Source organism: Cervus elaphus, chromosome 32 (genome assembly GCF_910594005.1).
Source record: "Cervus elaphus chromosome 32, mCerEla1.1, whole genome shotgun sequence".
Classification (NCBI taxonomy): domain Eukaryota; kingdom Metazoa; phylum Chordata; class Mammalia; order Artiodactyla; family Cervidae; genus Cervus; species Cervus elaphus.
The window spans coordinates 48,519,579-48,544,594 of NC_057846.1; the positions used below are offsets into that span (position 1 = coordinate 48,519,579).

Genomic DNA, 25,016 nt, shown 5'->3' on the forward strand with positions numbered 1-25,016 from the left:
GGGGGTGCCTGCCTGCTCAGAGCACTTAGCCACCGCCTAAAGCTCCAGAGCTCGTTGCAGGGAAACAGCACCAAATATTATGAAAAGCCAGAGTGCTGGAGGAATAGGAAGAGAAATACACCATTAATGCTACAGGAGTATTAGCAGTGTAGTATAGTGTAGTCACACTAAAGTGCTATGGTAATAACAGGAATGTTATTTTTTATTGAAGCATAACTGATGAACAGTGTTGTGTTAGTTTCGGGTATATAGCAAAGGACAGGAATGCATTAGTGCTGGGAAAATGCAAACAGCACAGCACAGTGCTTTCCTGGTGGCTCAGGTGAGAAAGAATCTGCCAGCCATGCAGGAGACCCGGGTTCGATCCCTGGGTCAGGAAGTCCCCCTGGAGAAGGGATAGGCTACCCGCTGGAGTATTCTAGGGCTTCCCCGGTGGCTCAGATGATAAAAGAGTCCTCCGGCAATGCAGGAGACCTGGGTTCAATCCCTGGGTGGGGAAGATCCCCTGAAGGGCATGGCAACCCACTCCAGTATTCTTGCCTGGGAAATCTCATAGACAGAGGACCCCGGCAGGCTACAGTCCATGGGGTTGCAAAGAGTCGGACACTGAGTCAGTACGCACAGACCGCACACACGTAGTATAGTGTAGTAATGCTGAAGTGCTCTAGTGATTGGAACAGGAGTTACTATTTTTTATTGGCGGATAATTGATTTACAGTGTTGTGTTAGGGTCAGGTGTAGAGCAAAGAACAGAATGTACTATTAGTGCTACAGTAGAAGGAAAACAGTGCTAAATAGCAAAATCAGGACTAAATTTCGTGGCAGGAACAGTATATTTTAAGCCTTAATAAGATGTCTTTCCTCTTCTGGGCTACTTTCTGCTTCACACACAATAACTTTCTACAGTTCTATGCTGTTCTATTGAAATTTTTTAAAGAGAGCTATTTTTAAAATGGTGGATAGCGGGATGGAGAGGGAGGCGGGAGGGGGGATCGGGATGGGGAGCACATGTAAATCCATGGCTGATTCATGTCAATGTATGGCAAAAAGCACTAGAATATTGTAAAGTAAATTAGCCCCCAACTAATAAAAATAAATGGAAAAAAAAATTTTTTTTAAATGTTGGTATAGCGAGAATATAACTGGGATTTTGTAGCTTCACCTTCAAGATGCTTAAAAGGACACAGAACTCTTCCGACACACCTGTATTAATGCTGTGTTTTGATATGGGTGTTATCAGCTTGGATCCCTTTGGTGGCACAGGGCAGAGATCTACCTGTACCCAGCCTGGGTGATGTCTGTCTTGCTCAGGAGGGTTGAGCGGGCGAGGGACACAGCCGGGCCTCCGGGAGATGTGCAGGCAGGGGTTCGAGACCACAGTGATTTCTCGTCCCCTCAGTTTTCGATGAATGTCATGCCCATCCTCTCTCTCACGTTCAGGCTTTTGCCTTGTGGCCCAGAGACATGGCCTCAGGCAGTCTGAGAGTTTTAGCTTCTGGCAAATTCTGCCACCGGAGGGACTTCCCTGGTGGTCCAGTGATTAAGAATCCGCCTGCCAATGCAGAGGACAGGAGTCCGATCCCTGTTCCGGGAAGATCCCCCGTGCCACCGGACAACTCAGCGAGCGAGCTGAGACCACAGAGCCAGCGCACCCAGAGCCTGTGCTCCTCAATGAGAGAAGCCCCCGGAACGAGAAAGCCCACCCTCCATAGCTGGGGAGTGGCCCCGGCTTGCCGCAGCTAGAGAAAGCCCACCCAGCAAGGAAGGCCCAGCATGGCCAAAAATAAATAAATAGATATTTTAAAACTCCTGCCACCAACGACGGAATACACAACCTTCCCCCTTCCTCTCTCTTTCTCTTCCTGTCTCCAAACATTCCCCAGAAGCTAGGTGGGGCACTCCGGCTGGCCCAGCAGAGGCAAGTTCTTCATCCTCCCCGGAACATTCAGGAGCCGCGTCCAGTTAGGACGTGGCTGTGTGTGCAGGGTGGGAGGCGGTTAAGGGTGGCTCCGTCTCTAGGACCCAGAGGTCTGGATAGTTGCTTCTAGAGGCGTGACTGAGCTCAGGGGCTCTCAGAACCTGGTTCTCTGCCTCCCAGCACAGCTTGCAGCTGAAAGAGATGGAGCTCGGGCTTGTGGCTGGTGACCCCTGAAGTGTCCATCAGGAGCAAGAGCGCTAGTGGATCCTCACTCTTGTACCAGACGCCAGTTCAGGGATCTCATCCCATGCCATATCAACGGTCATTTATTTAATTTTATTTGCTTATTCAGCATGCGTTTCCTGAGTGTCTATTTTGTATCTTACACTCTGCGCATGTCAAATATAAAAATGACAAAGACGCAGTGCCTGCCACAAAGAGATTACAGTCCAGCGGAAAGGGCAGCCTCGGACACACGTGGTGACCGAGGTGTGACCATCAAGGCGTGAATTCAGGGCCGCGGGATAGACGTGGAGACAGAGAAGGAATGCGTGCACGCGTGCTGTCATGTCCGATTCTGTGCGACCCCATGGACTGTGGTCCGCCAGGCTCCTCTGTCCATGGGATTCTCCAGGCAAGAAGACCAGAGCGGGTTGCCATGTCCTCCTCCAGGGGATCTTCCAAACCAGGGATCGAACCCACATCTCTCATGCCTTCTGGCAGGTGGGTTCTTCACCGCCAGCACCACCTGGGAAGCCCCGGAAGAGGAGCGGCGGAATATAAGCCCACGTTGCAGGCACAGGCCCCGTGCTCTTCTCAGGATATTCCCTCCCTCCTCCAACGACTCGTGCTTACCTGGCACTTTCACGCACATTCTGTTTACACTTTTCGAAATGCCAACCTTGCGGCGCAGGTAAATCCGGTATTCATCTCCTCACTTTGCACGTGAAGAAATCGCGATGACAGCGAGCCCGGGCCCTTGAACCCACGCCCCGCGCTTCCGCGCAGTGCCTGAGCCACCCTCTGCCGCTGGATACGGCAGCCCTTCCGGAAAAAGAGCTCCCACCCGGCTCTGACCCCGGCAGCACGCAGAAGGGCTCCGGCCCACGCGCAGCAGCCGCCGGGGTCATCATCTGAGTTCCTCGGCGCTCCGCTCCGCCGGTACCTCTGGTCCCTGATCCTCCGCGCCCCCGGGCGCGCTCGTGTGAGCCCACGTCCGCCTGCTGCCCTCGGACCTCAGGGATCCGGCAGCGAGAAGAGGCCTCCGCACTAACCGAGGAACAGGCTCGCCTAAGATGAGGCCATGGATCCCGCTCTCTAGAGCAGGCTGGCTAAGACTGCAGGGTGCCCCTGAATCACCTGTGGGTTTCGTCCAAATGCAGATTTCACGGAGTGGGTTTGACGTAGGACCCAAGTTTTGTATTTCTCGCAAACTCCCAGCGATGCTAAAACGTCCACCGGTCACACCTGGAGATGCAAGGATCCTGGTTGAAGACGCTAACACATCTGAGCCGCTCTTGGGAAAAACAGCAAGTCCACTGAACCGGTGCTTCCTTAAAAACTTGAGATGGAAAATAGGCATGTGACCTTGAATAAAATATTACTATAAAGACATGTTTATAGAAGGAACCCTGAGTTGAAAGTTGAAAGCTTTTGTAAACTTACGTGTATGACGCAGCCCAGCCCTGCTTCACTTTCCTCCCTTCTGAGTTGAAAGTAACAAATCACCTCAAGCTAATTGATGCACGTGCTATTGTTTGGAACGAAGCCTTATGGAAAACGCAGGTTCTAACCCATGCTGTTTTTCTTGTCTTTTTCTCTCTAGGAGATGTCAGTGAAAAAAGGGGTGCAGAATGATCACTAACCCATGACCCCCAACACTATGACAGGTACCTGTTTTCTTTTCTTTCCTTTGTGTGCCTCCATTTTTGTTCCACCCAAAGAGACATACAGGCTTCCTGAAAGGCCAACCTAAGTCTTAGCAACAATTATGTCCAAGTCAACGAATGTTATTAAATGCAAATATATCCATACTCTAGTTTCTTTGGAGATTGTATAAATCTTTCACCTTTTACTGAATATTTCCATGAAGGGTGAGGGGCAGGAAGAAAATCACCCAAATATATCCCGTGACTGCATCCCAATAAACATGCTTCCAGGTTTCTCAGAAGCTATGGGATGCAGCATCACTGGAAACATGATGAGAGGAAATGATAATTCCTGGTGAAAGCCTAGTTTTCCCCCTTCTCAGGGTCACCCTCTCACACCCAATATGTTTCCTTTCACATTCATTCAGGTCAGTATAAGAAGTGGCTCTATGTACTCAGTGACCGCTGAGTTCAGGCCTCCTCCTAAATGGAAGACCCAGCAGCAGAGTCAGGATGGAATATGGTCAGAGCACGCGAGGCAAAGTGAGCCAGAAACTCTTAGCAAGGGGCAGAGGAGAGAAAGAACGCCTCCCCACCCCTAGGAACAGAAGGTTGCAATAACACAGATTCTCTGTGCAACGCATAGAGCTGAGATTGCAAGCTCAGAGGCCCCAGCGGCCAGGCAGAAAACACCCATGCCTGAAACAGCTGGGTGTCGGGAAAAGCAAATACCCAGGACAGGAGAGCCAGGTTCTCTCCGAAGAGAAAGCACTTCTCCACCCCAGACCATCACCAACAGCAGAGAGGGAGCCCAGGGTGTCCAGAGATTTCAAATTTTCAAGAAAAGCTGGAAATCCAGATTTAGACTGAAATAGCCCCATTTCTAAATACAAGCGGTTAACATATTAAAAAAAAAAAATCAAGGATCCATGGGCCAGTCAAAATATGTCTGCTGACTGAACTCGGCCATGGGCTGTCAGTTTAAAACCACACCTTCCAGCCCAGCCCCAACTCTGGGAGCCCTCCTTTGGTTACCATGGCAGCAGGGCAGATCCCCACAGACCTCAGCCCTCTGCAAGCTTACAAGCTCACTAATGCCCATAGCGCACATCTCCATCATCATTCCCTGCCTCTGCTCATTTTTTCTTTTAAAGAAAATCAAAGCCTGCTTTTATTGATGCACCAACAGACTGACCGAGATTGGGAAGGGGTGGTTAGCAAAAAGAGCACTCGGGCACACCAGAGCGATTCACACCTGTAGGAAGTGAGTGCCTGGGAATCCCATGTCATCTTCCCAACTTAGTTCTCAGGAACAGGGACCAAAACACACCCAGCCCCATTTCTATGCCACCGGCATCTCTGCCGCTGTAGCATGAAAAGCCGTGGACGATACGTAAATAGGTTTGGCTGTGTCTCAATAAAACTGAATTTACAAAACAGGCAGCAGCCCAGCATTGGCCCAAGGACCTTCGTTTGCTGACTCCTGGTCTAGAAGTCAGGATAGTCTCTTGTTGAGCAGAATCCCCAGGCCGAGCCAGCTCGTCTCCAGGACCGAGCTGGGAGTTCAGGCTCAGCCTAGGATGGTTCTAGATTAAGCCAGCTTTCAGCCAGTCTGTGGATGCAGGATACTGTCCCTGCAGGCTTGGCTGGAACCCATTACCTCCCTGTGGAGGAGGAAGTTTTTGCTTCCCAGCATTTGCTTCATGGCACAAAAACTAATGGCAGTTCTATTTTCAAAAGAAATCGACTCCACACACACATATGCTCAATCTATGCTAGTGGGCTCCGCAGAGAAAATCATTGCTTTAGACGCCCTGTTTGTGGATGAAATAAAAGTGTCCTTTTTCCTCTGTCTTTTCCTATGGTCTCGAGCTGCGTGTTTATTTTAAGAAATCTAAAAGGAGACCATAATAAAGCTGTAAGTCATCAGAACTAAGTGCTGGCTTTAGAAGCATAACTTAAAGGGCAAATATGCATATTTTCTGTCTGAAACACATAACGGGTACTATTGCTGTTATGCAATACAGGAAATCAATTAACCTTTATGAAAAGAAAACCAATTTTTAAATTGAACAGGAGTAAGAACATTGAATCTGTTTTGCTAAAACAGCAGACCAGCATTTTCAGATTGAAAAAAAAAAAAAAGCCTTCAGCCACAGCACTTATGAAATTTCTGTATTTTGCATTAACTCACATGGAGAAATGGTTTATTTTCTGGAGCTACTTAGCATCAGCTGCAGAGGAGTCAGGTCTTGCTACAGTGTTCTCATGGCTCTGCCTTAACCTACTTAATATTAGGACCGCATGAAATCACCGAAAATACAGATTCGTAGAGGGAAGGAAGGAAGTGCCCTGATACCATATTTTATTGCAGCGGTTCCCAACCTTTTTGGCATCAGGGACTGCTTTCACGCAAGACAGTTTTTCCACAGACCAGGGCGGGAGGAGGATGGTTTCAGGATGATTCAAGCACAGTAGCGTTCATGCTTTTATGATCCTATGCGTGCTAGGTGCTAAGTCACTTTCGTCGTGTCCAACTCTGCTGCCCCATGGACTGTAGCCCACCAGGCTCCTCTGTCTGTGGGATTCTCCAGGCTCGAATACTGGAGTGAGTTGCCACGCCCTCCTCCAGGAGGTTTTCCCAACTCAGGGATCGAACCCACATCTCTTACGTCTCCTGCACTGGCAGGCGGGTTCTTTCCGCTAGGCCCACCTGGGAGGGGCTGTGAGCCTATAGGAGATCATATATGATGCCGCGTCGGATCGTGCTGAGCTGACAGGAGGCAGACCTCAGGCGGTAACACAAGCAGCTGTGAATACAGACGGAGCTCTGCTCGCTCCCGGCTCGCCTCCTGGTGCCTGACAGACCATGCCAGCACCGGCCCGTGGCCCAGGGCGTTGGGAACCCCCGTTTTACTGGTCTGGTATTAAGCACAGCTTCCTAGGCAATCTGGGGGGACTCTGCTAACATTTATGTCATTGTAATGAGCTCCACTTTGCATAAAATCATGATTCGCACCATAGGAGAGTTGGTTCTAAGATATGAATGTCTATAATTTTAAATACCCAAGTGAGAGGCTTTGAGCCTCGATGAGAAGGGAACTAAGAACTGGGACTCCTGGAAATGTGCCTGGAGAGGCAGAAATGGGGCTGTTGCGTGTGCGCCGAGCTGGTTGAGGGAGTCAGGGTGGGACAGGAGGTCAGCCCGCGATGAAGCTGCCCCGTGACTCACAGGCCTCCCAGCGGAGGGACCCATTCCTCTTCTGCATGGCCCCTTGTGCGTCTGGCTGACCTGCTTCGGCCTTGGCCATCTCCTTTCTCTCACTGGAGGAACCTATTCCTTGTGTCCCAGCACTAGGGGAGGAGGATGGGATGGGACAGACCAGAGCCCCCAGTCCTCGTCCTGGGTGTTCACCGTGAGATCCTCAAAGTGTTTGCACGCTTGTTTTCGTGTGTGTTTGTTTTTTCAAAGAGGAGAACAAGCATATTTGTTGTTGGTGGTGGAGGGCATGGGGGGAGGATTCTTTGACCTCCCCAGCATCTTGTGTAGGGGGGAGGTTGGGGGCAACAGGAAAGGCAGAAGGTGGGGGTGCAAGCCCCACTCTGCACTACAGAGAAGATTCTGATCTGGATACCTTACATCACAGCCCCTTGTCCTCTTTCGTTAAATAGGATGAAAATTTACATTTCTTACTACTCCCGAGGTTGAAATACTTTTGCATGTTTATTGGTCACTTTTGCAAGTTATTGGCCACCATAACTTGCTTGTTCATATGTATCGTCCGGTTGCTCACTGCGGATTTTGTATTCTCGTTACTTGAACAAACATTTCTTATATTCAAGATAATAACCAAGCAAGTCACCTCATCTCCCTAGAGCTTGAATTCTTTATCAGTTAAATTAGAAAGTGAGACTAGTTCATCTCTCTTTTTTAAAATTTATTTATTTATTTTAATTGGAGGCTAATTGCTTTACAATATTGTAGTGGTTTTTGCCATACATTGACATGAACTAGTTCATCTCTAATTCTACCTCCACTTTTAAGATTAGGTTGCACTTAGATTTGAACATCTATAAATCACATTTTCATAAAGTCAGGCATGGGTACATTGATGGTTGGTGTAGAGGAAAAAGGTGCCCTGGAGAAAGGTATTTTGTGTTTTGAGATTTTTGCTAATGGATAGGTTTTTCTGAGTCAAACAAAACATCCAAGTTGGGAAAGTTCAGTGTTTTATCGTGAAAGAAAGTGAAGTGTTAATCACTCAGTCGTGTACGACTCTTTGAGACCCCCTGGACTGTAGCCCACCAGGCTCCTCTGTCCATGGGATTCTCCATGGAGATTACTGGAGCAGGTTGCCGTTCCCTCCTCCAGGGATCTTCCTAACCCAGGGATTGAACCTGTGTCTCTTATGTCTCCTGGTGCCAATCACTAATGGAAACCTGCCTTTTATTCCTTGGGCATTTAGCCTCAGGAAGCACTGGGGCCTCTTTGCCCCCTCCTCAGCATGGGGATGGTGGTTGCTGCTGTTTTTGTCCAGCCCCTAAGTCCTGTCCGACACATCGCCACCCCATGGACTGTAGCACGCCAGGTTCCATGGGGTTCTCCAGGCAAGGGTACAGGAGTGGGTTGTTATTTCCTCCTCCAGGGGATCTTCCCAGCCCAGGGATCGAACCTGGGTCTGCTGCATTGGCAGGTGGATTCTTTACCACTGACCACCAAGGAAGCATGCTGCCCCACCTCAAAGCAACCAAACTCTCACCGCAAGTCAGCAAGAAGGAAACGCCAGGCTTCCCAAATACGCTGAGGGCAAGGGGAGGCTGCAGCAGACCAATCACACAGAGACCTTTTACATTAAAACCCTCCCCATCCATCTCTTCTCTTCACTCCTCAGGTAGCTGCGGAAGCCCCAAGGGAAGGGAGGCTGCAGACCCCGCCCCTTCAAGCCGGGGGCCCCGCCCCCACGCCGCCCCTCCTCCACCCGCCCACTCCCCTCAGAGAGGGTGACCCCTCGCACCGCCCCTCCCGTGTCCATCCTCCTCTGAGACCCCGCTCAGCAAAACAGAGCGTCCTGTCTAAGGAGCTCACCTGAGAAAAAAAGGAAGGGAAAACCGTAACTGCTTATCATTTTGCATTTTCCCCCATCACACACCAAACAGAAGAGAGCCCCTGCCGGCTGTCCCGCCTCTGGAAGAGAGCAGACCAGCACCTCAGCTCTAGGTTCCCTCCAGGTTCCACCATAACTAGGGAAAATCAGGAAAACCACACACGCACACGCGCACACACACAGACGCACGCACATACACAGACGCACACACACACGCACACACACGCACGCACGCACACACAGGCACGCACACGCACACACGCACGCATGTGCGCACACACACGCACACACACAGACGCACGCACGCACACACACACAGACACGCACACACGCACGCGCACGCACACACACACGCACGCACGCACACAGGGGTTCCATCCTTGCTTGGGGAAGTCCTGCATGCCCTGCAGGAAAAAAAAATCCTTCACACACACAAAGAGAATTTCTGTGCAGCTAACACACTCTTTTCTTTAACACGATAGCAAATACTTCTTTTTCTCAGGGACTAGGAGGCACAGTGACACTTTCTACAATAGGAATGGATACAGGATGCGGGACCTTGGTCCACCATCCTGCTGAGGAAGAGCTGGCCTCCTGGACCCTGTCTCTGTCTCTCTCCCATCCCTCACCTCCTTAACTTCCTGAACTGCTCCCAGAAGAGAGACTTCCTACTGAAAAACACGGGACTTTGTGAAGGAGACCAAATTCATGACATCTCACCAAATTCAGCCAGATTTGTGAAAACCTTCCCTCAAAATTTCCTGGACACCCAAAGACATTTGCTTCTGGACCACTTTCCAAATTTGAGCTGCATCCGTGGTGGGGAGGGGGCGTCAGAAAGGTGACATGTCAAAAAAAAAAAAAAAAAGGACTTTATAAAGTGAAAGGTGGGCACATGAGAGTAAAGGAAAAATGCATTTCCTGCTCCGCAACCCCTGTGCTGCCTCCCAGAAGCCCCCTTTACAATATTTGCCTTCTCCTAGACCCCCACACATGGCCCCCTCTCCCCACCCCACCCACTGTCGCCAGCATCACCATCACCCCTCAGCATCCACCATCCTGACAAACTCATCTCTGCTCCCTCAAGCCCGCCGTAACCAGGAACTGCCCACAGCTCTCGACTCAACTTCTGCTGACGGTCACAAATATCAACCCCTAACCTGACAGAGTCCTGTTCTTTCAGGACGGATCTTCCTCCCTGTTCTCCCAAAGTCCTTCAAAAGAACTGAAAGTCCTTTTTTCCCAGCAGTAATTTAGCCCCTAATGAACACGTGATGTATCTTTGTTTGAAATGAGCCAAGAGTTACTTTTCTGTGCCACCCCCAGCTTAGAGTCCCAGGCTCATGTTTTATCTGTCTTGGCTTTTAAGTCATGGCCATCTTGACATTTTCGCTCTGGAATTTTCTGTGCTGTAGAAGGGAAACTAGTGTGGATGTCCAGCTGTCCAGCCTGTGGGATGCAGTCCCAGCCTATGGGATGCTGTCCAGCCTGTGGGATCTGTCGTGGTGCAGATGCTGAGCTGAGAGTCATCCCTCCAGCCCTTACATTTCATACATCAGCAGGCAAAGGCAAGCACGGTGAAGTCACCTGCCCAAGGTCACTATGGTAGACCGTTGAGTGTTTGGACACTCTGCTCCCAAATCGTGGTAAACTGTGGGTTAAATGACTTTAGTTATCACGTCTCATTTTTTTTCTTTTAAATTTATTTCCATCACATTTCTATCACCATTGCCTTCTTTCTTTCTTTCTTTTTATTTTTTGCCTGTGCCATGCCACATGTGGCATCTAAATTCCCTGACCAGGGATAGAACCTGAGCTGAGCCCTCTGCAGTGAAAGCACAGTCTTTTTTTTTTTTTTTAATTGGAGGCTGATAACCTTACAATACTGTGGTGGTTTTTGCCATACATTGACATGAATCAGCCATGGGTGTATACATGTCCCCCATCCTGAAACCCCCTTCCACCTCCCTGCCTATCCCATCCCTCAGCGTTGTCCCAGAGCACCGGCTTTGAGCGCCTTGCTTCATGCATCAAACCTGGACTGGCGATCTATTTCACATGTGGTAATATAAATGTTTCAATGCTATTCTCTCAAATCATCCCACCGTCGCCTTCTCCCACAGAGTCCAAAAGTCTGTTCTTTACATCTGTGTCTCTTTTGCTGTCTTGCACATAGACTGCAAATTACTGGTCATCGTTTCCATCTTTCTAAATTCCATATATATGTGTTAATATACTGTGTTGGTGTTTTTCTTTCTACTTCACTCTGTATGATAGGCTCCAGTTTCATCCACCTCATAAGAACTGACTCAAATGTGTTTTTTTTTAATAGCTGAGTAATATTCCATTGTGTATATGTGCCACAACTTCCTTATCCATTCATCTGCTGATGGACATCTAGGTTGCTCCCATGCCTGGGCCATTGTAAATAGTGCTGCAGTGAACACTGGGGTACACGTGTCTTGAAAGTACTGAGTCTTAACCACTGGACTGCCTTGGGTGTCCCCCCATTGCTTTCTACGTGTATCTTTTAAATGCTTTCACACAGAAAGGTACTTTAAAAGATGCGTTTCTCACCATATAACCTTTCAGAAGTCCAGTCTTACAGAGCTTTTGATTGCCCACTATTTTCTTTTTGGAATTAAAGGGAATAATTAATTTGTGGAGAAAAAAAAGAAGGTAATAGTAGGGTTTACATTACATTGGAGTAAAGCAAAAGTGTTAGTCGCTCAGTCGTGTCTGACTCTTTGTGACCCCATGGACTGTAGCCTGCCAGGTCCCCCTGTCCATGGGATTCTCCAGGCAAGAATACTGAATACTGAGGGTTTCCGTGCCCTCCTCCAGGGGACCTTCCCGACCCAGGGATCGAACCTGGATCTCCTGCATTGCAGGTGGATTCTTTACTGTCTGAACCCCTAGGGTTACTGAGGTCTCATTTTCTTTTTCTTAACTGAAGTTCTTACTCTTTATCATGCTAAGATGACTGTATACAATGAGTTTCCATGGAAGCTGGATTAAGCAGTTTCCCCTCAACTTATCAAAGCAGAGCCCCTCTTTGATGGAGGACAGACAGCCTTGTTCTGCTCAGATCTGCATGCATATTCCAGTCCCCCTGGGAGCTTTGTTAAGATCTCAATGCTCATAGAACCCCCAGACCAACCAAATCAGAGTGTCCAGGTGTGGGCTTGAGACCCAGTGTTCTTTTGAAACTGTCCAGGTGCTTCTGAAGCATAACTCAGTCTGAAAGCCTCAATCTGGACACAGTGGCTCTCAGCCCAGGCTGCCCACCTTAGTCACCTATTTGAAAATACCAATGCCCACACTCTGCCTGAGACAGTCCAGCCCACTGGGTCTAGAGTGGAGCCTCTGGCATCTTTGTTTTTTTTTAACTCCTCTAGTGATTCTAACGTGCATCTAAGTGTTGAGAAAAGAACAGGTGTTCTCAAACTTGGTGGTGGGGTATCAGAATCATTGGGAATTTTGGTTAGAAAAAAAAAGGCAAAACCAGCTCCATTCCTGTGGCTTAGGTAGTAACAAGGACCTGGGCTTCTGGGTTCCTAACTGGCTCTCCAGGTGATTCTGACATACACAGAAGCTTAGCAACCACCCATCTAGCAGGTGTGTGCTTTTTCCATATCAGATATCTTTGGGGAAGTGTTTTCTAACATTCATTCTAACATTTATAACATTCTGGCGTTTCCTCTGAGGACCTACAAAGGACATCTAAAATATCACCATTAATCTAGGGTTCCAGGCTTCCCAGCTAGCTCAGTGGTAAAGAATCCTCCTGCCAATGCAGGAGACATGAGTTAAGTACCTGGGTCGGGAAGATCCCCTGGAGAAGGAAATGGCAGCCCACTCTAGTATTCTGACCTGGGAAATCCCACGGGCTGCTGGGCTATAGTCCATGGGGGTTGCAAAAGAGTCAGACACGACTTAGCAGCTAAAGAGCAATCTAGGGTGAACAGGGATAAACTGAGACGTAATCAGGGCTGCTCTGCTGTCACTGCTGACTGGCGTGCATTGTCACGTTCACCCAGGAATGACAAGCCCACTGTGTCTGCAGTCAAATCTGACTGGTGGACTGCAGCATCTCATTCGCCTCAAAGGCCCATCAGGTCAGGAGCCTCCTCGGATCACATGGTCATCAAGTCCTTCAGGAATGAACTTCAAGGACAGCGTTTTTCATTTCAGGAATGGAGCAGCCGCAAGGAAACTTCCTTCTCTGTCCTGCAAATTCTTGCAAACGATCAGCTCAAACACTGAGCTCGGAAGGCCACCCCATCCTTCTCTAGTGAGTAGCTTGACTTGTTTGAAACTTTTAGTTATGGAGTTTTTCCCCCCCCAAGAGAGTTTTTTTTTCATAGACTTTTTGCAACCCCTGGACTGTTCCTCAGAGCCTGCCAGGTTCCTCTGTCCATGGAATTCTCCAGAAACCAGAATACAGGAGTGGGGTGCCTTTCCCCTCTCCAGAATGTATATTAAATGACTACCATTTTAGGCCTCGAGAATGTGGCTGCCTGGGGAGCAGTCCCCACGGCAGTATGGTTCTGGGCTGCGCCTTTGACTCACTCGTTGTTGTTGTTGTTTAATCTTTAAGTCGTGTCCGACTCTTTTGTGACCCCGTGGACTGTAGCCCGCCAAGCCATGAGAATTTCCCAGGCAAGAATACTGGAGTGGGTTACCATTTCCTTCCTTTCTGTCAAACCCTCTTGTTAATCCTGAACCTTCTACTTCCCTTAAACCCTGTGCCTTTAAGCATTTTATCTGCCAAATTGCATTTTCCTTTGATCCCAACCCAGGGATTGAACCTGGGTCTCCTCCATTGTTAGATGGATTCTTTACCATTCAGCCATTAGGGAAGCCCTAAGGAGCTTTTTAACAGTGTCAGACTTTATTTTCTTGGGCTTCAAAATCACTGCAGATGGTGACTGTGGTCATGAAATTAAAAGATGCTTACTCCTTGGAAGGAAAGTTATGACCAACCTAGATAGCATATTAAAAAGCAGAGACATTACTTTGCCAACAAAGGTCCATCTGGTCAAGGCTATGGTTTTTCCAGTGGTCATGTATGGATGTGAGAGCTGGACTGTGAAGAAAGCTGAGTGCCGAAAAATTGATGCTTTTGAACTGTGGTGTTGGAGAAGACTCCTGAGAGTCCCTTGGACTGCAAGGAGATCCAACCAGTCCATCCTGAAGGAGATCAGTCCTGGGTGTTCATTGGAAGGACTGATGCTGAAGCTGAAACTCCAATACTTTGGCCAACTCATGCAAAGAGTTGACTCATTGGAAAAGACCCGATGCTGGGAGGGATTGGGGGCAGGAGAAGAAGGGGACGACAGAGGATGACATGGCTGGATGGCATCACCGACTCGATGGGCATGAGTTTGAGTAAACTCCGGGAGTTTGTGATGGACAGGGAGGCCTGGCGTGCTGTGATTCATGGGGTCACAAAGAGTCGGACATGACTGAGTGACTGAACTGAACTGAAGGAGCTTTTAAAACTCCTCATGATTTTTCCAGTAGTCAAGTATGAATGTGAGAGTTGGACTATAAAGAAAGCTGAACATCAAAGAACTGATGCTTTTGAACTGTGGTGTTGGAGAAGACTCTTGAGAGTCCCTTGGACTGCAAGGAGATCCAACCAGTCCATCCTAAAGGAAATCAGTCCTGAATATTCATTGGAAGGACTGATGCTGAAGCTGAAACTCCAATATTTTGGCCATCTGTTATGAACTGACTCATTTGAAAAGCCCCTGATGCTGGCAAAGCTTGAAGGCGGGAGGAGAAGGGGATGACAGAGGATGAGATGGCTGGATGGCATCACCGACTCAATGGACATGAGTTTGAGTAAGCTCTGGGAGTTGGTGATGGACAGGGAGGCCTGGCGTGCTGTAGTCCATGGGGTTGCAAAGAGTCGGACACAACTGAGCAACTGAACTGACTGCCTGATGCTGAAAATGCTGAGCTTTTCTCAAAAAAGGTGATAAGAATGGTGGATGGAGGTAAATCCTCTAACACAGGGTAAGACCCTCGGGGCTCAGCTGAGACTAGTCATCCTCAGGCTTGGACCAGGTAGGCTCTAGGCATCAGATACAGTCAGTTTAATGGTGAGAAGTGGCCCATAGAATTACTGCACCACAGTGGAACAAAACAGACATAATGAATGTTTGTAGGTTTTTAAATACAGGTGAACTTACATTTTCCCAGCTTTGCTTGGTGCAGTCCCATAATTCCTGCCTTCTCTTTAGGGTCCCATTCAAATTCCACTTCCTGTTTAGGATTTCCTAAAAGAACTTTCTGTACCAAGTGAGAGCCAAGAAATACCTTTGTTATTCTTTTTTATTTTATGGAAAGATATATTGGATGAAGGCGTCACCTAAACATAACATATGAAGCAAACAATTCATGCAAAAGGAAGTAGATAATTTTTAATACAGTCTTTTCCTTTCTGCAAGCCCTGATAAAATAAGCATCTTAAAACACTGATTGGCAATATCAATATTTCATTTTTGATGGGCATGGATTCCTATGCCAGCAAGACAAAGGGTCCGTACCACATGCATGTTGCTAGATGGCTCCACTCCCCGGGAGGTGGGACAGAGCAGGACATAATCTCACAAAAGGGCAGAAGATGGGAGGAGACACGCACCCTCCTGCAGCTGCCAATAAGTTTAACAATGCATTGGTTTCCCATTGTTAGATTTCATTCTATCTGTGCAGTGTCAAATCATGGTTCCCACTTTTCTGCCAAGACTCTCTTGTTAATCCTTAACCTTCCACCTCCCTTGAACTCTGTGCTTTAAAGTATTTTTATCTACCAAATTGCATTTTCTTTTTGGGGGGGTGGGGGGGCGGGGAGGCAGTGAATGGGATAGTAGTTCCCTGACCAGGGATTGAACCCACACCCCCTACACTGAGAACACAAGGTCTTAACCACTGAGCCCCCAGAGAAGTCCCAAACTGCATTTTCTAAGTATTAGAATTCATTTGCCTATTTTTAGACACCGAAAACATATATAATCCGATATTTTTGATCAGCAGGATGAAATGGCCAATATTTCCATACAACATATAGAAAAAAATTTATTTTTCCAAAACTAGATGACTTAAGGGTTTTCATGAAAGTGGCATAAGCTACCTCATATCATTCTATAGTTTCCCTTGGGCCTTATTCAAACTTTTTAAATTGTTCCTAGTTTGCCCAATACTACTTTTATGAACCTCCAGTTAAGGGCCATTCAGAATGATAAAATTCTGAATGCTCTGTACTCTGATTTTCTCAGCTCTAAGTAGGAATTATGCCCCTATATTATTCAGCTAAATAGAACCATAAATGAAGCCATCAGAATACCAATTACTGCTGGCACCACCTTTAATCAGAAAATGTCTTTCAGCTTTATTATAAAATCATTCTTCAAAGATTACGTCTATGCAAATGAATATAAAATAGCCTATCATACTCAGTAATGCACAATGAAAATATTCATGAGAATTTCAATCATTTGCTGCTGTGCTCCAAATTAGATCAAGAAATCACTGGCATAAATCAGAACATTCATAAATTCTTTGAGTTTTTTTTCCAACAAAAAAATTCTAATTAAATTTAACCTTAGGGCATCTAAGAGATTAGATTCTAGGCATATAAATGTAACTAAGAAATGATCCGTACCTTTGAGGGGTTCACAGTATCAAGAGATAACTGTCTGAACACCTATGCCAGTACACACTTGTCAACGTCAAAAAAGACGTACAGAGGTTTAGATTTAGAAGGAAGCTAGAGACCATCTGACATAACACCCTGAAACTACAGGTGGAGAAACTCAGCCCGTGGACCTAGCCGGATGGGCTCCTGCCCAGGCAGCAGGGTACCGTTCAGATGCCTTGATGGTTCCCACACATCTCTTCACATCTCTCTTTAAGCTTCTATTGACTTGTTGCATTTGTCAAGAACCGAATGATATCATAGGCCAGAAAGCTATTTGCAATCCTAAAAGGCCCATGAGTAAAACAGTGCCCTCAGCTGTAGCCAGGTGGACCATCAAATCCCAGTGACTTCATACAAGAGAATTTCATATCTGACTCGTGGTAAATCCGGGGCTTCCCAGGTGGTGCTAGTGGTCAAGGATGTGCCTGCCAATGCCAGCGATCCCTGGGTCAAGACGATCCCCTGGAGGAGGGCCTGGCAGCTCACTCTAGTATTCTTGCCTGGAGAATCCCATGGACAGAGGAGCCTGCTGAGCTACAGTCCACGGGGTCACAAAGAGTCAGATGTGACTGAAGCGACTTAGCGTGCATGCATGTTTAATCTAATGCCACATATTCCTGGTTGGTAGGTAATGTTGGTGTGGTCCTCTGGGGGACCAACACGCCTTTCCTCCATCCATGCTGACCTCTAGGATGTCAGAATTTTCTCTTTTCAACTGGAGAAGGGAGAAAAGAAAGTGAAAAGATACATGGAGTTGTTTTAAATGCCCAGCTGGGTGGCCAGAGTTTTCATTCATTCCATTGCCTAGACTGCAGCCACATGGAAGTTCAGTCCAGCTGTTTGCCCAGGAAGCAGGGAGGCGCGGATTCGGATAAGCACCCGTGTCACAAAGGGTTGTACACGTGCATGGGAATATTCCGGAAGTCAGGGAGGTCAGCAAGGACTTGGCCTTTATATTGAAGTCATTGTTTTCTTCAGAAATGTGTTAAGAGTCCTCTGCACTTCCCCTAGTAGCATCAGCCTCTCCAGACAGGGCTAGGATGATCTGTTTGGCCCACCTGTTCTAGTTACTTCTGGAGGTGGCATAGTATAGTGAAAAGAACATTGGAGTCATATGTCCTTGGGCCCAAATCCCCAGTTTGCCACTTACTGAATGTGAAAGTCGTTCAGCTGTGTCCGACTCTTTGCAGTCCACGGAATTCTCCAGGCCAGAATACTGGAGTGGGTAGCTGTTCCCTTCTCCAGGGGATCTTCCCAACCCAGGGATCGAACCCAGGTCACCCGCATTGCAGGTGGATTCTTTACCAGCTGAGCCAGCAGGGAAGACCATTGCCACTTATTAACCCTGTGAATTTGAGCAAGATGCTTAAGCTCTTGGAGTCTTGCTTTCATTATTGTCAAATAGGGGCAGAAAGAAAACCTAGATAAATCAGCCAGCATTTACGGAGGTGGTGCTCTGTGACAGGCTCTGTGGTCCATGCGAAACAGCAGAGATCTAAAAACTAAAAACCAAAGGAAGACACGGGGCGATACTCTCACAGCCATTGTCCCTGGCGGGCACTCAGCACACAGCTCGTCTTGCCTCCCCTCACCACGCTCTACTGCACGCTCTACAGATTTGATATGACTTTTTATTTCTTTCTGTCCCTACGCATCTAAGCCAGGAAAACAGGTTTGTCCCTAGAAATTCCAGATTGAATAAATCAGTGACTGGCGATGCATCTGAGAGATGAAAAGGTCCCGTGGAGGATGTTTTCCTGTTGTTTGGAACTGAATTGATGAGGTGACGATTCTAGGAGGCATGCTGAAGGTACAAGGGCTTAAAACAGAATGATCTGAGGGACCAACAAGTCCTTGTTCAATTCCAACCAGAGTAAACAAAAAACAGGAAAGCAGCAAGCCCTCCTCGAGGCCAGTGGTCTTTGCTTCACAAAGCATCCTTTACAAACCAGAGAAGGAGCACCTGAGAGGCGGTGAGTGGGTCCCTCCCACTTGCTAACAGATCCAGAAGAGCATCAGAGACCCCCAACCATGCCCAAGAGAGGGGAGGCTGCAGCTGTTTCCTGAGACACCCCCCACCCGGGGGGAACACTCGCCTCTGGTCCTCCTTGATCCCCTCTCTCTGGCTCTTGTTTTATTGCTTTCAATGATTTCTACACAGGACAGAAGAGCTCTCTTTTGTTTGCTGGAAAGCCTGCCTGATTTTTTACTCCCTTGCTTCATTCTTTTCATGAATCTCTGTTTTATTTCTCTTTGTTTGCTTTTACGTTTTTCTTTTACATGCAGAAGAGGCTCAAAGGGAGGAAGGGGGCAGATAAACAATGGAGACACTGTCTCCAGACCAGAAACGTCTATACCATCAACTCCAGTTAGCTCTGCACCAGCCATTCCTAACGCCCCAAACCACATGGGCACTGCTGACCCCATACAAGGCAGTGGGGGCATTGAGCGCACCTCTGGTTGTGGCCCTGGGGATCCAGTGTGGCTCTTCAGCTGTGACATGGGGCACGTGGCCTTCCCTTTCTTAATACTCAGTTTCCTCATCTGTGAAATGGGCATGAATGCTATTTATCTCAACACGAAGGTAAAGGTTGAAAGAAACAGCATGCTTAGCACCAAGACTGGAACACTGGGAACACAAGAGCTAAACGATAAATCCATCATCGGGGCGGCCCTGGTGGTCCAGCGGCTAAGACTCCGAGCTCCCAACGTGGGAGGCCCGAGTCCCATCCCTGGCCAGGGAATTAGATCCCACATGCCACAGCTAAGAGTTCTAATGCCACGATTAAAGAACCCGGATGTACAACGAAGATCAAAGATCCCATGTGCTGCAGCTAAGACCCAGTACAGCCAAGTAAACAAACAGATGTTATTAAAATAAACGCCACATCAGCAACACCACCCACCACCATGCCCCTCGCACCCCCAGGCCGAATGCACCGCCCCTGCCAGGAAAGCTGAAGGGGGCAGATGCAGTGACCCGGTCACTTGCTCAAGCACATTTGCTGAGCCCCATAACCAAGTGCCATCCTGCTCTCCCCCACAATGCATTTCATAGTCCAGGAAGTAAAGAGTCACAGGAGTGACTCAGAATTGGGTCTTCCAGCCCTACCTTCCAGGCCTTGAGAACTGCCCGTTTGCTTTACTTTTTTAATGTTTATTTTTATTTCTTTATTTGGCGGCACCAGGTGATAGTTGTGGCACCTGGGACCTTCAGTCTTTGTGGCAGCCTGCCAGCTCTTAGCAGTGTCACGTGGGATAGTCTTAGTCCCCCGACCAGGGTTGGAACCTGGTTGCTACGTTGGGGGCGCAGAGTCTTAGCTACCCATTCATTTAAAATATCCCTTTAGGATGTCTGTGAAGGAAGACATCACTGAAAATCTATTACTAAAGCTTCTAGAATGCTTTTGCCACTGACTTCCCCCCTAACAGGCTTCCCAGGTAGCACTACTGGTAAAGAGTCCGCCAGCCAATCCAGGAGACGTAAGAGACTCTGATTCAATCCCTGGGTCAGGAAGGTCCCCTGGAGGAGGGCATGGCAACCCACTCCAGTCTTCTGGCCTGGAGAATCCCATGGACAGAGGAGCCTGGCAGGCTACAGTCCACGGGGTTTTAAAGAGTTGGACATGAATGAAGCTTCTTAGCATGCGTGTGTGCATGCCTCCGTAACACACCCAACTCTATTGTTCCCTCTTCTCCAGATGAGGATTTCTTACCCAGTTCCTTCTCTTGGAAGGAACTTCATCAGGATGAGAGCTACCTGCCTCCACCCAGCTTTGCCCTAGACGGTCTTGGTGCTCCCTGTGTGATGTGGGAGGCTCCAGACAGAACTTGGTGTCAAAAGTCAGCACACTCGTGGAAGGTCAGACTTGGTTTTGCTTGGGACTGTCCAAATGACCTTGATTGTGGGACTTCCCTGGTTGCCCAGTGGTTAGGACTCCATGCTTCCAGTTCAGGAGCCCAGGTTCAATCCTTGGTTGGGGAACTAAGACGCCACATGCCCTGGTGAGGCAAAAAACAAAACAAAAAACTCTGACCTTGACCAACCTAGGCCACCTCCTCAAACTCCCATTTCCCTTTCTACATATTAGGTGTTCGAACTGGTGTGAGCCCAAAGGACCCTTTATCCACCGCTGTTCCTTGAATTTTACTATTCAGTGCCCATAAGCTGAGAATCAGTTGAGTTAATTTGCCTCTGAAATTTGGCATGGAATAATGCTACCCACCAACCTACCATATATGTCCCCCTGATGATGGTCAGAGAGACAACGAATCCAGAGAGTAGAGTGGAGTGACCAGGGAAGTCACCCTAACGGAGGTTTGTCCAGGGAGAAGCACTTCTGTCTGGCACCTTCACACGCTTTGCAGACAGAAGGGCAAAACTTTCCATTTCTGAGCCTCAAAATGAGGAGAAATGACTCTGAGACTCCTCCCCACTGCTAATTATTTCACTCAGGCTGTGTCTGCTTTGCTGGCTTTAAATAAAAGCCCACACAGCCTGCCATCCAAATATAGACCCACAGCACTCAGAGAAGAGACAGCGAGGGACTTATGGTAACAAGGGTCCCTCAAATAACCAACAAATGGGCCCTAATCATGTCAAACCCACAAGTCAACATTAGAAATGAGGATAAAGCAAATAAGTTTTGTTTGGAGCACAGGAAGGTTTTTAATAGGGCTTTTTCTCTTGATGAAAAGCAATTGTGATCAATACCAAGAACAAATAGTTGCTTGTAATAAAAAGTACTCGCGGAATTCCCTGGCGGTCCAGTGGTTAGGACTCCACTCATGCTTTCACTGCCAGGGTCTTGCATTGGAACCCTGGTTGGAGAACTAAGATCCCGCAAGCTGTGTGGCACAGCCAAAAAAAAGTTTTTAAAAAATGGGTATTCATGGCTATATCCCAGTGGGACCACATCACAGATTCGTTTATGACTTTAAAAGGTGAGCAATGCTTTGTAAATTTCGTCATCTCACCCATCTACTAAAAATAAGTGCCTGTGTTATTAAGGCCTCCTGGCTAACATTTCCCAGATTGGAGTTGAATTTACACTAAATCCAATGAGTCGCTCAAAATACAGCTGTTCCTGCTGGTGCTGGCTCCATCCGTCTTTCATACCTTAGTGCGGATTAATCCGGTCGGATCTTCCCCGCGGGAGTCACTCACACTGACTCGGGAGCAGACGGTAGGAAGGGTGGAGGAGGAACTCCAGGGCCCTGCTCGGGCCAGAGGAGGCGCATTTTGAACCAGAGGCCATGAGAACCTCACCCAGCTGACAGATTTGCAGGCAGGTTTCTCGATCTCGGCACCAGTGACTTGAGGGTATGGATGTTCCTTTGCTGGGGAGGGCTAACCTGGGCACTGTGAAATGTGCAGCAGCATCCCTGGCCTGTCTCCAAACATCACCTACGGTCTCCAGGGAGACAAAATCCCAGTGATGACTGCCAGCCTAAGGGCAGCCCCGTAGGTGCGCATGGCAGCTTCAGTCGGGTCTCTCTGTGAGTCGGTGTAGGGACCCACTGAGCGACGCTGGCGTGGAGGTAACCTGCAGAACCGGATGTTTCTCCCCGAGCGTCCTCCTCACTTGGGCGGTTTCTCCTTTCCCACCTTTTCCCATCTTTCCGGGCAGATGGACCCCTAGAGTTGAGGCGGTTGTAGGCAACGCAGCCCCCGGAAGTGAGCTGCCGCTCTGGCTTGCGGGAGCAAGTGTGGTCATTTGTTGATACCTTGCACTTCCCTTGCCATCTGGACTGACGGAAATCCCCGAGAATACACGAGACGGCACGCCCTCTCTGGCCGGAGAGCACGCTGGCTCTGCCATCTTGGTGACTCGGCTTCCGGCGCAGAAGCTGTCGGCTGTGGACCTGTGCCCGACCCTCGGGGTGATTCCCAACAGCACCGTGGTTCTTCTTCTGTTGCTTACTGTTCGGTCAGAAGACATCCCAGGCCAGACTGTCAGAGAGCCAGAAATGTTCCTTATCTCGAGTATTATGCCGTGGTCAGAATCAGACAAGCCTGTTCATTTGGACATCGTGTCCTTTCTGCATTTCTAAAGAAACATACTCTTGAATTGCATTTTTTAAAGATTTTTGTTTTAGCATAGTTGCTTCACAATGTCGGGTTAGTTTATTCTGTAGAGCAACGGGAATCAGCTGGACGTATGTGTACCCCCTCTTTGTTTTTTGGATTCCCTTCCCATTTAGGCCCCCACAGAGCATTGAGTAGAGTCCCCGGGGCCAGACGGTGGTTCCCACTAGTTACCTGTCTTATACATAGCATCTATAGTGTTCCTATGTCCATCCCAGGAAGAAGAGACTCAGCTTCCTGAAGCCAGGTTTCCAGAGCCAATAGATGAACCTCTCTCAAAGCATGTTTATGCTAAGAGATGGTCCACTGTCATTCCCCAGGATTTTCCATTTGTCATCAGGCCAAACTTGGCCCATCAGAGGAAGATTCCAGGCACAGCACGGCCCTTTAACTAGTTTGTGTGACTGGGCAAATGTTTTTCTTCTCTGGGGTGCCATTGCATCACCTGCAGAAAGTAGCCTCGGTCGTTGGGGAGATGAGAAGAGCTCCCCATTTACTGTCTGTGACTTTTGACAGTGTCTTTAGTTCTCGGGGCCAAAGTTTCCTCGTCTACGAAATGAAGCTAATGACAGCATCTCGTTCACAGCATTGTTCTAATGAGCAAATGCAACACTACGTGCACCATGCCTGGCACGCAAGGGACCTTTTATAAGGGTTACCTCTCAATATCCTAAACTCCAAATCAATTATCCTGTTGCCAGTTCTAAACCATTAGGTGGCCTTTTCACCTTTGAGATGGGCAGCTAGGGCAAATGTCAGTACTTCCTTGCCTTGATTGGTTGTTTTTGTCTTCCAAGTTTTTTGGCCACTCGGTATGAACACAAACATTTGCCCTTTGACAAACTCATTGGCAGCCGGTGTGAGAATTAGAAGCAGTCCCCACACAGCTGTCTTATGTTTGCTATGTTTACTGGAAGACAAGAGTTTTAATTAGAGAAACTGCTCCTAATTTTGAGGTACCGGTGGAAATGTCAGAATTTGAAACAGTGTTTGAGATTTAGCAATACATCCTTGTTGTATACTAAAATATGAATGTTTTCAATTAAAAAATCATGGGATGAAAAATCAGAAGACCCACCCCAGCGCTTCCCTCCTCTTGGTGACTTTGAGCAGGGTTGTGACCTCTCTGAGCTGCAGTTTCTTTATTTCAAACCTATAATTCTGTATTTCAGTCCACAGAATTCAGTTCTCCAGCCTGAGATGGTCACCTAAGTCATTTGGTGGTGGTTTTCTGTAACAGGTAGAGGTGTGGCGGGGTCGGCTAGACCTCTTTGGGTTTGGTTCCTGACTCTATCACTTATTCACCGTGACCTTGGGCTTGTTGCTAAACCTCTCTGTGCTCCAGTTCCCTCATCTGAAAACTGAGGGTAGTATTTCTGCCTCACAGAATTATTGTGAAGATTAAATTTTACATTTAATCACAGAATGGGTGCTTGATATCTAGTAAGCCTACACTCAGTGTTACCTATTGCTCTTATTATCTTGTTGGCTGTCTGTAGAGAGGAAGTCCTACAAAAGAGGAAATTATAATCAGAAATCTTTGTGTTTGGATTTTTCCACCTCATGAATCAAATTGACCAACTAACCATTTAGGAAATAGAGACATTAAAGGCTTGTCCCTTCACTTTCCCTGACCTTTTCTTGTTGCTCAGTCGCTCAGTCGTATCCAACTCTTTGCCACCCCACGGACTGCAGCACACCAGGCTCCTCTGTCCTCCACTGTCTCCCAGAGTTTGCTCAAACCCATGTCCATTGAGTTGGTTATGCTATCTTACCATCTTATTCTCTGCAGCACCCTTCTCCTCCCACCTTCAATCTTTCCCAGCATCAGGGTCTTTTCCAGTGAGTCATTTCTTCACATCAGGTGGCCAAAGTATTGGAGCTTCAGCTTCAGCATCAGTCCTTCCAATGAATATTCAGGGATGAGCTCCTTTAGGACTGACTGGTTTGATCTCCTTGCAGTTCAAGGAATTCTCAAGAGTCTTCTCCAACACCACAATTCAAAAGCATCAATTCTTCAGAGCCTAGCGGGCTACAGTCCATGGGGTTTTAAAGAGTCAGACACGACTGAGCGCATACACAGCAGTGCATATGTGTGTGTGTATATATATATTATTTGACCTGCAATTCATCAACTACTACTTTCCCCTCTGATTCCCAGATAGGAAAATCATCCCTCTCTGTAGTAAATATTAAATCCTACCAAAGTTTAAACTGGGTGACTACACGTTTAACCAATCCTATCTACTCTCCATGGAGACCGTGCCCTAGAACAGAGTGTCTTAAACCGCAATGTGCATGTGAATCACATGAGGATCTGGTTAAAATG

At 47.8% G+C, this 25,016-nt stretch overlaps 1 protein-coding gene across 7 annotated transcripts in view; it reads left to right on the plus strand.

Annotated features, from left to right (window-relative positions):
* Positions 1 to 25,016, plus strand: part of THRB (thyroid hormone receptor beta) — a 415,968-nt gene that overhangs the window by 298,075 nt on the left and 92,877 nt on the right. For all 7 annotated transcript variants that reach the window (XM_043893781.1, XM_043893780.1, XM_043893784.1 and 4 more), the window contains exon 3: positions 3,744 to 3,807. In XM_043893781.1, coding sequence (XP_043749716.1) covers positions 3,786 to 3,807 — 22 coding nt within the window. In that variant the 5' untranslated portion in view covers positions 3,744 to 3,785. The remainder of the gene's footprint in view (positions 1 to 3,743; positions 3,808 to 25,016) is intronic.